This window comes from Gigantopelta aegis, chromosome 1 (genome assembly GCF_016097555.1).
Source record: "Gigantopelta aegis isolate Gae_Host chromosome 1, Gae_host_genome, whole genome shotgun sequence".
Taxonomy (NCBI): Eukaryota; Metazoa; Mollusca; class Gastropoda; order Neomphalida; family Peltospiridae; genus Gigantopelta; species Gigantopelta aegis.
In genome coordinates, this window is record NC_054699.1 from 20,463,259 (window position 1) to 20,477,409 (window position 14,151).

A 14,151-nucleotide genomic window follows, 5' to 3' on the forward strand; every position below is an offset into this window, starting at 1 on the left:
CGCCACCGAGGCCGGTTCGTCGCCGTTTAAAATGTTTCTGTTGCTAAAATAAATTAATGTATAAGCTTATTATCATTCAGTACATGTTTATATATCTTTTTATAACTTATTTTCATTGTTTTTCTTTCGATTTACCCTACGTCGCATAGGACGGTCAAGCGTTCTCGTGAGCTTAGCAAATCGTTTTGACATTGCGATTATTCGGGGGTTGGACATCACGTGACTACAAAAATAATACGTCACACCTCTTCGCTCCAAATAGCCGTTATTTTTTCCTGAATTATGGAACGTTGACATAATTCAATTTTTTTTTTTTTACAAAATATCAGTAATTAGTGGGTTAAGGTAGTTATGTAGATGGTTAAATAAAGTACTTTTAGCGACAAATCAAATGTATATATTTTAAGATAATACTTTTTTAGGTCATTAATTTAGGTCAACCATCCGTGACGGAGCACCTTTAATAAATCAACATTATAATGCAATGTAGTATTAGTTTGTTATTAATCCCCCCACTGGACACCTAAAATCGCAATCCGAGTATATGGATGCAATGAATGAATGAATGTTTAAGGGCACCCCAGCACGAAAAATACATCGGCTATTGGAGTCAAACTATGGTAATGCAAACAAATAAGGTGATGATCAACATCAATATAAAAATTCAAGATATAAATAAAAACAGTGTAAAGAACTGTGCAAAAATACAAATACAAATATCACAGATAGATACTGACTTTTATTCAAAATTTCAATGTGTGCTGTATTGGCCGTTCTCAAAGAGAATGTTACACCCCTGCACCACGGTGAGGTTACAGCAAGCGCAGGGGAGTATATGGATGCATGCCGTGTATCTCGAATAGGTTACTGTGACCTTGACTGACCCTTGACCTACATCTGGGGGTTTTCAGATGTGTTTAGACAAAATTTAATGACAATATGACGTAAGTTGTATTGTGTACATGAAAGTTCCACAACGAGTGACGGTTGATTATTGTATTTATTTCACTCTCGTTAGTTAAGACATGGGTTTTAGTCTTAGGTGACGTTTTGAAAATTGATTAACGTGAGTGATATAAGTAAAATGGTCAACCTTCATGAATTGAGAAACTTATTTCATAAATGAGGGGATTTGCATTACATTTCTGTTGCCATTCTACTAAATTTTGTTTTTAATTTTTTCAAGCTGAACAGAGAAAAATTAGGAATTACAATTGTGACGTCACATTAAAAATACTGCATCACAATTCGTTTTTAAACAATCTAAAGCATCTGAGATGTTTGTCATCTGGAGTGTGATAACCTAAATGTTTCATTACTGCTGCCAGTGGTATCACATAGTGTCAGTGATGTAACATGAGCAGTTTCAGGATAAATACACTATTCAGGCTGCCTTTGAATATCAATGTAGGCTACATGTAATCAAATCATAAACCAATTATATATAAGCATTCACAGATCTCGAACAATACTTGGGTGGGTTTTTTAGGGTGTTTTTTTTAGAAATAACGCATTTGAATAGTTGAAACTTAGTTTATGTGTACAATTTAATTGCATGTAACATCTGAACACATAAACATTTGTTCTTGATTCCAAGTCTCAATGAAGTATCTTTCCTTCATCCACCTTGTAGTTGACACGTTCAGGTTGAACTCCTTGAGGTGGTCCAGGATATATCTCGGCGAGAAAACCCTCTCATGAATCTGATAAACTGACCTCCAAAAAACCCCGTTCCTGTCCAAAACAAGTCCTTGTTGGCGTCAGAATACCTCATGCAGGATGAATTACCGTGACAGTGCCATTTTAGCGTATCTTTAAATAATACATAGGAAATGTTTTGTTTTGTTTTTGTGGGAAAAAAAAGCCATTTTGAACACTGTTTCTGAAGAGTAACATTGTTTCTGTTATATCATCAGTATAGATGTCTGCGTCAAGGGACGGTTCATCTAACACTTGAAATGTATGATTATCATCACTGTCATTTACACTGAGATGCGAATGACAACGTCTTCTTAAATCGCTTTTCTCCTTTCGTCTGTGATGATCTCTGATGTGGTGGTGTTGGAAATTCCTTATTGGATGTAGGATTTACATCTATAGGTGTTGATATGGAAGATGCTTTCTTAAATGGTTTGAGAAAACATTTATTTGTGCAATTTGTAAAGTCTGAGGTACGACGATTACATAGCCTTTTGCCAGAACTGGATCTTCTAGATGTCAAGACGGGAAACAACTTTCCTCTTTCGTTATTGGTAAAGGCTTAACTTAACTGGCCTCTTTTTGTATCTCCCCATTACTGAAAAAACCCCACACCTTAAGTTGAAAAATATAATCACGATATTTTAGGGGTACAAATTCAAATATAATTTTTTGAAGTAAACGAAATCTTGGCTTAAACCAGGGGGAGCAGACGAAGATGTGCCTAAACTATAAGAAATGTCTTGGATGAACAATTATAAAATGACTTTCCAAAACATATTTGCATAATTAGCTCCCAAGGTGTACAACCTTTCATTGTGACACTTTCAAAGTGCATGTATATAAATATAACTTGTTTCATTAAAATAACACAAAATATTTTGATCATGTTTGTTTTGACCGTCAAAACAACGAGGTTTTTCTTCAATAGCTTTTTTTTGGTTGAACAAAATCGAGAATTACGTAAACAGATGGATAGAGTATTCATTCTAGAGCCGTATTGCAATATTATTTTAATCAGAAAGGCATTCAGCATGCAGCTGTAAGACAAAATGTACTCACCGTCGTGTATCGAAGCGAGCTTTATCCGCCATTTTGATAGTGGTATACGAAGTTCAAGGACGTGTCAAGATTGGACCCCTTGATAAACCAAATAACTTTTTATAGAGAAGGAACACCACAAGTCCTGTGATTGGTGATAAATGTGAGTGTGTTGTTTGTAAAAAAAAAAACTAGCTTCATCTGAGCAAAAAATGTATGCAATTTTATTTTTCATCTAGTACCACTGTGTCAAGTAGCCTTGTGTTTGAAACATGTATGGGGTACCTGTAAAAAAGGGTACTCTAATTTTGTGCGGAACTAGGGTAGTGAATCCATGTATATGGCTTGAGTAAATGATATTGGAAATAAATAAAATTATATTATTTTTATCTGTAAATATAAACACGCAATGTGTGACATCTAAAAATCAATGGATATAGGACAAATCAATGAATAAATGTACTTTATTAACGAAATAAAAATTAGTGCGAATCGAAACGACTTGGTTAGAGGTACGAATCGACCCTGTTCAAAACGACTCGGGTTAACTAGTAATCAGGGCGAAACGACCTGTTACTAGGGTAGTCATAGACGCTACCCGTTATCTCAGAAATAAGCAGTTTGATCTCCATTTGTTTTCTGATTCACCTTAAGGGTGAAGGGTGGTAGTATTTATATCCGTGGCGTTTAAGTCGATTGATACGCTGCAGGTAGGAGTTTTAGCCACATGTGTCACTATTGTCGTCTATGGGATTTGATTTGGTAGTATACACCCTACAGCCAGAGTACTCGGGGTAAGGACTCAAGTCTCAAGTGACATATTCATCTTGTAATCTGTTTGGTGTCCTTCCGGAAAGTAGAAAATTTACCTTTGATTAGTATCAGGACGTGAAAAACAAAAGTTCCGGGACGTAGAATGTTCTAATTGTTTTATATAAGTTAATAAGAAGTATGACTGTTACGTTCCCCGTATTTCCGAACCACTAACCAGGAACTGGTAAACAGTTGTGTTAATTCTAATATTCTGATATTGTAATGCTCTTATTGCGTGCCGTTACGTTTTGACAGTAAATATAAATGTACAGTATAGTAAGATTGTGGTGGTGGTGTTAGGTGATGTCACTGGACATAAGATTGATAGGTACTGGGTTCGAAGCCCGGTACCGGCTCCCACCCAGAGTGAGTTTTAATGACTTGATGGGTAGGTGTAAAACCACTACATCAAGTTCTCTCTCACTAACCACTAACTGTCTGTCCTGGACAGATAGCCCAGATAGCTGAGGTGTGTGTGCCCAGGACAGCATGCCTGAACCTTAATTGGATATAAGCATGAAAATAAGTTGAAATGAATTATATTTTAATACATTACCAAATAGTTAACAAATAATAGGATTATAATTCACAGCTTAAAACTCTAGAGTACTGGTGAGTTACATGATACACCTGTTGGGAGTTTGATGGAAAACCATAGATATTAATGAATATGTTATAGGTATGATTTAATTCTTATTATGACCTAGTAATTGTATGTGACATACCACCATCGCAAGTTGTTCCTACATGTGAGGTTTGATGGTCCTGTATGAAAAATATGGTCCGGACAAGGATTTACTGTTATGTGCAGTAGACCGTGAAAAGTAGGTCACAATGACCTAGTAATAGTATGCGACACACCGCCATATCAAGTTGTTCCCACATGAGAGGTTTGATGGTCCTATATGCATCTGTATGCAAGATATAGTCCAGACAAGGATTTACTGTTATGTGCAGTAGACCATGAAAAGTAGGTCACAGTGACCTAGTAATAGTACAAGACACATCACCATCCCACGTTGTTCCTACATGTGAGGTTTGATGGTCCTGTATACATCTGTATGCAAGATATGGTCCTGACAAGGATTTACTGTTGTGCAGTATACCGTAAAAAGTAGGTCACAATGACCTAGTAATAGTATGCGACACACCGCCATATCAAGTTGTTCCCACATGAGAGGTTTGATGGTCCTATATGCATCTGTATGCAAGATATAGTCCAGGCAAGGATTTACTGTATGTGCAGTAGATCATGAAAAGTAGGTCACAGTGACCTAGTAATAGTACAAGACACACCACCATCCCAAGTTGTTCCTACATGTGAGGTTTGATGGTCCTGTATACATCTGTATGCAAGATATGGTCCGGACAAGGATTTACTGTTATGTGCAGTAGACCGTGAAAAGTAGGTTACAGTGACCTAGTAATAGCACAAGACACACCACCATCCCAAGTTGTTCCTACATGTGAAGCTTGATGGTCCTGTATGCATCTGTATGCAAGATATGATCCGGACAAGGATTTACTGTTATGTGCAGTAGACCATGAAATTTAGATCACAGTAATCTAGTAATGGTAAGTGGCACACCATCATCCCAAGTTGTTTCTACGTGTGAGGTTTAATGGCCCTGTATGCATCTGTATGCAAGATATGGTCCGGACAAGGATTTACTGTTATGTGCAGTAGACTGTGAAAAATAGGTCACAGTGACCTAGTAATAGTACAAGACAAACCGCCATCCCAAGTTGTGAGGTTTAATGGTCCTGTATGCAAGATATGATCCAAACAAGGATTTACTGTTATGTGTAGTAGACCGTGAAAAGTAGGTCACAGTGACCTAGTGATAGGACGCGACACACCGCCGTCCCATGTTGTTCCTACATGTGAGGTTTGATGGTCATGTATGCATCTGTATGCAAGCTATGGTCCGGACAAAGCTTCATGATATGGACCTGTAATTTTGTGTATAGCTTTATCATGTTCTGTTAAAAATTAAGTTTAACTTTCAATAGCAATTTACCCATTTTAACAGTTATGGCCCTTGAACTTAGGAGATATGAAAATTTGTTTCCCCGACTTTTTTTGTTTACAATACCTCTGCTATTGAGATGACATTTTGTATATATAACTTTATCATGTACTGTTACAGATCAAGTTTACGTTTTCTGGCGATTTACCCATTTTTCTCAGAGTTATGGCCCTTGAATTTAGGAGATACGAAAATGTCTGGAACCCGGTAGGGGGACATGTATTGCTTTAGCAGTACTCAGAATGCTTGTTAAATCTTTTAGTTTATTTGTACCGAAGGCTCTTTATTCCATGTATTTTGGACCACTGGCTCTGTAAATTGTTATGGAAAATGGTATTTGTGGACAGTAATTTTTGGAAGTCTCAGCCCTGGAGGGAAATCCTAGTGTACTCGGAGGCTTTGCCCATGGTGGATGTGCCTGAACCTGAAATACTTCTCAAACTGATACAATAGTTTTCGTCTGCATTATTTCAGAACAGTGGCGAGACGTAGCCCAGTGGTAAAGCGCTCGCTTGATGCGTGGTCGGTTTGGTATTGTGACGACTGAGCGTCTGAATGTTTTGTGAATGGCTGGTAATAAACTCCCAAATAACTATAAAAGGCAAAGATGACACAACAAATTTGTAAAGTTCAATCATTTATTATGTAACAACAAGGGTAAATAGTTTTCCAACAGTCTCAATAAAATGCTTCTTGCACATCACTATATTATTTGTATATTTGCTATCAACAAGCACTTTCAGGTCATACACATTGACTAATCATTAAATGTTGCTGAAAACTAACATTGTCTCAGCTATATGTATTCATTAAGGTAAGTAGTATTCAGGTTACCTATTTTATCATTAAACTTCATTATGCAACTACACAACTATTTTCACTATAACTGAACTTCTATTTACTTATACTCTAACTTCAGATATGCTAGTTTAATATATTGCTTTATCTTTAATACTACAGTTCACTACACTATCTCTAATACTCTCTCTCTCTCACTACCTACTACTTCAGTACTATATTTCTCTACTCAGAGTGGCACTACATCACTCTCTGTCACTTCAACACTATAATAACTACACAGGGTGGCACTACATCACCCTCAACTACTACTTAAACACTATAAACTAGACAGGGTGGCACTACATCACCCTCCACTACTACTTCAACACTATAAACTACACAGGGTGGCACTACATCACCCTCAACTACCACTTAAACACCATAAACTCAGTAGGGTGGCACTACATCACCCACAACTACTTCAACTATATTTCACTTCTCACTCTTCACTACTTCTACACTATCTTCTCTTATACACAGTGTGAACTATCCCACTTTTCACTACTTCAGCAATATACACTTTAACTTCTATTTCAATACTTCTCACTCTTCACTACTTCTATTCTATCTTCTCTTATACACCGAGTGAACTACCTCACTTTTCACTACTTCAGCAATATATTAAACTACACTTTAACTTCTATTTCACTACTTCTCACTTTTCACTACTTCTATTCTATCTTCTCATATACACCGAGTGAACTACCTCACTTTTCACTACTTCAGCAATATTAAGCTACACTTGAACTTCTATTTCAGTACTTCTAACTCAATAGACTACATATTCCTGTCTCAGAATAATATCACTATGTCCAAGACACTTTATCTCAATGTTAACTTTTCACAGTAAATACCATAGCACTTCTGGGCTCTCAATTTATGATTGAAGGCTATCAACCTATATCTAAATAATAAATTTCTAATTAATTATTATTGCCAAATATAATTATCATGTCTATTGGTACTACTTATTAGTGAGAATGGCTGTCTAATCCCAACTCTTTATTTAAAAACCCACAATTTTAGAAAATAAACAAAATGGGTCCCAACCCACCTAATGTAAGGGTAAAGCCAGACTGACGGCCAGCGTTAAACGCTGCCTTTTTATAACTTTTGATAATCAGCGAAAAATTCTGCGTGCTGGTAAAATCAGCTTGCTGAATCAGCGCACTGGGAGGGTATTCACGTCTAAAACAACCAAAATGAGCCGGCTGAAATCAGCGACGCTGAATTCAGCGTGCTGAATCAGCGGAGCCGGCTGAATCAGCGAACTAAGACCCGCCCCCTGTTTGGCTGGGTAAGGCTAGTCACGCTAAAAGTACACCCGACTTCCCTATTACTGGTGTAAACTAATACCTCAATAAATTATCTAAATAAACGTATACAGTAAATTCTAATCTCATTCATGTTCGTACAAAATTAATAATATAAACTTTGGTTTTCCAAAGTTTAGTTATATTTACCGCTAAAAGGTTTGACAGCTGTGACCCGGATGTACAATAAATATAATTCTTGAAGGTCACGGTCAACTCGGCCATTACCGCCATAGCAAATGTGTGAACATATAAACATGATTTGTTAAACACTCAGAAGTGACAAGAAACTTCGTGCCACGACATGACATCATTGGAATATGAATTTGGAATGTACACAAGTAATAATTACATCATTTAAAAGGATCGACATTCGCCCAAACGTAATAAAATGGACATAAAAGACTTCGTAAGTTGGCGGTTGGTAATGGTCTCATACCGGAGTTATGTGAGCGCCAGTTTACAATTATCAAAAAAAACGTATCTCACAACAGTATTACTTATAAATATACTGGGTTCTCACAGTATCTATTCCCGTTAGTGGGACCATTGGGCTATTTCTCGCTCCAGCCAGTGCACCACGACTGGTACATCAAAGGCCGCGGTATGTATTATCCTGTCTGTAGGATGGTGCATATAAAAGATCCTTTGCTGCTAATCGAAAAAGAGTACCCCATGAAGTAGCGACAGCGGGTTTCCTCTCTCAATATCTGCATGGTCCTTAACCATATGCCCGATGCCATATATGCGTAAATACAATGTTGAGCGTCATTAAATGAAACAATTCCTTCTTTGTGATTTACCAATTTTTCACAGAGTTATGGCCCTTGAATATAGGAGACACGAAAAATTGTTGTGCCTGGTAGGGGGACATGTATTGCTTTAGCAGTACTCGCAGAATGCTTTTTAATATGTGAAATATTTCTTAAACTGATATAATATTTCTCATCTGCATTATTTCAGAACAATATGGCCGCTGCTCAAGAATCCATTGAAGTTGATTGTCAGATCTGCATGCTGAGATTCAGCAATGAGGCTAGCCACAGGCCGAGGTCTCTGCCCTGTGGTCACTCACTGTGTCATGACTGCCTGGGACGACACATCGGTCAGACGATCACAGGGACAACATTCCAGTGTCCTTTCTGCAGGACAGCCATTCAAGTGAGACACACCAGTCAGGAAGGATATGACTCCTTGGCCGAACAGTTTCCTGTCAATTTCTTGCTGGCAGAAACCATCGAACACATCGACAATAGACAAATCCGTGAGTCTGGTTCTGTGACACGTATGCGCCTGAAATATCAGTGTTCATATATTTCACTCTAAAATGTGTTATCGTCACTGTAGAAAGTGTTATCTTCACTGTAAGAAACCTGGAACTATTTTGCTGCTGGCATTTTAAAAATAAAGGTAAAGCGTGACTCGTGAGATATACGGAGCGGATAAGGTTTAACGTGCGCATGTACCACGAAGGTTTCGCACACGCCTGTCACGGACTTAACCTCTGACATCGGCCAGTGACTAAGTCCGGGCCGGGGGGGGGGGGGGGGGGGTGTTTGAGGTGGGAGGAATTTGCAATAAAAATTTAGAAGTTAGGTCTGAGAGCTGATCATTCGTCTCATGTCTGGACAAAAATTTAAATCCAAAAATAAAATTAGAATGCTCGCCCAAAAAGGTTAGCTGAAAACGGACTTCGGTGACCTCAAGATGATCTCCTAATGCATCATCCTGTCTTCCTCCCTTTAATCAATTTTGGAATAGCCCAAAGAAGTCGTCTTCTTCTTTTTTTCAAACAGAAAACACCACAGTTCAGCTGAAAATGGACTTCACTTACCTCAAGAGGATGTGCTAATGCATCATCCTGCCTCCGACCGTCCCTGTGATCAGTTTTGGAATAGCCCTAAGAATTTTTTTTTTAAACAGAAAACAACACAGACTTTAATAAATTTTAGAATAGCCCTAAGAATTCATTTTCTTCCAAACAGGAAACACCATGGCTCAGCTGAAAACGGACTTCACTTGCCTCCGACTTTAATAAATTTTGGAATAGCCCTAAGAATTCTCTCCCTTTTTTTTTCAAATAGAAAACACCACAGCTCAGCTAAAAACGGACTTCGGTGACCTCAAGATGATCTGCCAGTCAGCAGGGTACAAAATGGAAAATGAGAATCATCGTTACCTCTCCAAGCTGGACCTCAGCGTAGCACAGACAACGGCCGACATCAACAACGCAGCAGATAAACTGATACAAGAGTTCACGGCCGCAGTCCGCGGCAACCAGGAGAAAATGATGAACCGGCTTGGAGTTGATCACGAAAGTGCCAGAGGTAGAATAGAGGAAGCCGGTAAAAAGACTAAGACATTGCTCAGTGAACCTCAGAATTATTTAAAATGTAATGAAAAACTGTTCACTTCAGAATCCTTGACCAAATCCCAAATTAAAGAGAACATAGACCAAATTCAACAACTAAAGAAAATTTTGAATGATTATTTGGCCACATCCATGTTCGGGGTTCAGCATCCGGAAATAACTTTCACGAAACATGTCAACACCACAGACAACTTTGCTGCTAATATAGGCACAATAAATGTGACAGACGAACAGACTGACTTATCGCTAGGTGCCAAGTCTAAAGATGAACAGACAGTCCCAAAGGACTTATCGCTAGGTCCCGAGTCTAAAGATGAACAGACAGTCCCAAAGGTCGTAGGAACAAACCAGACAAGCGACAAACTCAAACTGGTCAAGGTCATAAATACTAAAGGCGAAACGAGTCCCGATCTGGCATCAGTTGATGTTTTAAATATACAGGACTCTGTCAAAATAGTCGTAGCCGATAACGCCAACTCGTGTATTAAGTGCTACAACTATGATGATGGCACACTTCATGGTGTTTGTAAAACCAGCGGTAAACCACGTGGCCTTACGAAACTTGGTAATGGTAACCAGGTGGTCGTAACGATACCGACGCGCAGACAGATAATATTTGTGAAGGTAGACAGTATCATCACCGCCACAAAGACCGTCCATATAGGGAAAGTCTACTCTAGGATAACCCAGTTACCCGATTCCAGTCTGGCCGTCAGCGTGTGGGCCTCTGACCCCGGTTGTGTAGACATTAGACTTGAACGGTTATGTGATCAGGTCTATATCAGACCTTCCACCAGGGCCTGGGTATCTCACATCACTGGGCGATTCTTTGTTAGTTATGTCCTACAAATATACATGTGACGCTTTCACGCGTGTGAAGCTTTCACCATCGTCGAGTCACATCGACTGGGTGAAGTCACGCGACTCGATGATGCTGAAGGATGCACGTGGTATTACATGCGATGGGCATGGTTTCATCTATGTCACCGATTTTGACCGCCATGCTGTTGTTCAAATCTCTGCCGGTGGTGACGTTATACGTGACATCATGACCCAGCAGGACGGTTTGGTAAACCCTCGAGCTGTCTGTTTTGTCAGGGATTGTCTGTACATGACTCAGGAAAATGGCGAAATTAAAATATTTACATGGATGTAAAATAAGCCACGACACTGACGTATATAGCATAGAGAGACCTGGGGCTTGTAACTCGAAACGTTCGTAAATATTTTGGTGGTACGTGTTGGCTACGACAGTACTTCGACAGTTGTAGGAAAGGTTTAGTAGTATAACCTGAAACACGCGTAGCTTTGGCGTAAAGCATAGGTAAAGCTAGAGGAAGACGACTGTAACTCGAAAGACTTGTACACTTACGACAAGGGGATTCCCTTGCAGTGCTTTCAAGTCTCACGCATTTGAACGTCGTGTCACGCTCTCACGCCGGTACATGATTTTCTCACGCATTTTAAACATAGCAAAATAGTTTTTATACATATATATATATATTTTGTTGTTCATTCCATCTCAACGACCGACAAACAAGCCTGCGACTGCCGGCTGGCCCGGTTAAGCATCGTAAGGCATTAAAATCATATACATTATGTAATATGTGTCCACGTTGTTTATTGGTCAGAATCTTGAACCTTGATCAGTTGTCAGCGCGCTTATTTCCCGCGCCAATTTATTCGAATTCAAGATGTCCGACCAGACAAAATCTCACTCCTTGCGAAAGTTCCTACATGAGAGCTCTGCCCTTGTTGCTGTAATACACTTGAAGATGGGCTAAGTCTGTTTATTGAAATTGTGCCTTTAGGACAGTCTAGCAATAATATGTGTATTTCTACTGGCAATTTGGACGTTTCGTGAAACTGCAGGTGCTCGTATCTTGTGTGATCCGAGCTGTTTGGAGTATCATGTTTTGGTTTTTCTTGTGGTTTGTTTTGTGCTATAAAAGAGGGTGTTTCGTAAAGGCTGTTTGTCTTTTCATCTGGAAACAATATGATCGTAAGTATAAGTGTTATAATAATTGGGAGGGTAATTTAAGTTATTGTGATAACGTTGGAAAGGGTTTCATTTTAGTAGATAAAACAGCTTGGATCAGTTCATTAATATCTGTTAGTAATAAATATATCATTGTAAAACGTGTTGTTTGCTATTTATTTTTGATAGTTTATAGCGAGTTTCGTTATTTCGGTTTATTACATTGCCACTAATGAGATAAATCGAAAATGCTTTTAACATGTACTGACAACCAACTGGTGGATGTAATTCAGTGGTGGTGCGCGCTTGAGGTGAGATGGGTCGACACAGAATCAATCGCCCTTGGTGTACATTAATACTTTTATTCCCAATTAGTGCCCCACAACTAATGAGAAAGACAGTGGTATATACTTGGTGTTATCTATGGCAAAATGCATATACAAATTGCATGCTTTTGTGTAGCAGTAGCAGCAGCGGCCTAACGGGCCCCTCACTCTCCCTACGTCGCGCCCAGAAGTGTCGAAATAACCATGTTAGACCTCAAATAGTAGTAGTTTATTAAATGTGCTGAGGTGTCGTTAAATAAATTACAATTCACGTAATTAACTTAAGACTGTAATTACAGATGCAGAAGCATACAGCAACTGCGATCAGTGCATTTGTTTTCTAAGATCATCGTCTAACATCGCACACAATTCAGTAATGCGTGGCCTATATAATAGGGTTAGCAGACCAACATTGAGAACAGAAATAACATTCCGGACATGAAGACCCTAAGGTTAAGTGTAACGGGGAGTGAATATTTGTAATTAGTTTATTTTAATATTTACTGTATATGTAACAGATAAAAATCAACCTCCACTTACGGGATTCGAACCACATACTCTCAGTACGAGAGTCCAGTGCTCTACCAACTGAGCTAATAGGGAAATTCCCACTAGCTACTGCCAATAGGAGCACTTTATACCTACACTACTACATATATGTATTTTATTTCAGTTTTCTAGGTTACGATATTCTGTTGAGAATATCGTATTTCTTTTGGACAACGTCCTAGCTTGTTATCGGCCAATAGCCAATGATATGGTTTTATTTTATCACGTGATGTTTCATGTTACGTCCGTGCAACATTCACATACACACACGACACCATAAGATTTTCATTAAGAAGGGTCTGTTGGTCTTTTTCTGATTCATCGTCATTGAACACAGCACAGGTTTGAATAATATGTATGTATCGATGGTTTTAAGTTGGCACTTTATTATAAATTGTATAAATATATCTAGTGAACTATAACTAATGAGTAAATGAACATGTATTAAAGTAATTTACAAGTTTCATTTTAATCACATAACAAAAGTAGTAATGAGTAAAAGGTATTCAATTAAAAACTAGTTATTTTAATCATAGTTAAATATAACATCTCATTTTAATTACAACTAAAGTATTATTCTGTATTGGTACAATAGCTTATAAAGTGTTATTTATTTACAGGTTTTGATGTGACAGTTTCTTATTTCTGTGAGACTCATCGCCCACAGCGAAGGTGTGGTAGTTTTGTTTAAATCATGTGCGGTGCTGTTGCACGAGCGTAATGGCCTGCGCTCGTGTCACTTGCAGCGATTTCTATTATATTGTCTGTTTTGGAAATATGTTTATCATGCATATTATTTTGTAAACGACTGAATATGCATTGTATTTCTACACGTTTTAATTTCTTATTTATAGTCTTGATTATATTTTTATATGCTTTTAAATTGAAGTACAATGAAAATGTGAATGTATTAATGAACGTATTTAAGTATAAATAACATAATGTTGTAGATGTGATATTCGTCATTACTGATGTATTATTTTTATTTTGTAGAGTCGTGTGTATAATTGTTTTATAAGTTCTGGTTCCGCCTGGGAATAAATTCCTGAACCTTGACCCCGCCTTGTTTTCTGTCAACGACAACGATTGTTATATAAGGACTTTCAAAGAGACTCCCATAAGGTGCATCCCACCAATATACAGTGCCCCTCCCAGGACCTTCTCAAAGCTGTCTCCCAACGGCAGTCCTAAG

The 14,151-nt window shown here is 38.2% G+C and overlaps 1 protein-coding gene across 1 annotated transcript; it reads left to right on the plus strand.

Annotated features, from left to right (window-relative positions):
- The first annotated feature begins 8,702 nt into the window (after positions 1 to 8,702).
- On the plus strand, positions 8,703 to 12,245 carry LOC121371847 (tripartite motif containing 13-like). The gene is made up of 2 exons (XM_041498052.1): positions 8,703 to 8,999; positions 9,820 to 12,245. Exons 1-2 carry the CDS (start codon positions 8,705 to 8,707, stop codon positions 10,965 to 10,967), a joined length of 1,443 nt encoding a protein of 480 aa, XP_041353986.1. The 5' UTR covers positions 8,703 to 8,704; the 3' UTR covers positions 10,968 to 12,245.
- Positions 12,246 to 14,151: the final 1,906 nt, after the last annotated feature.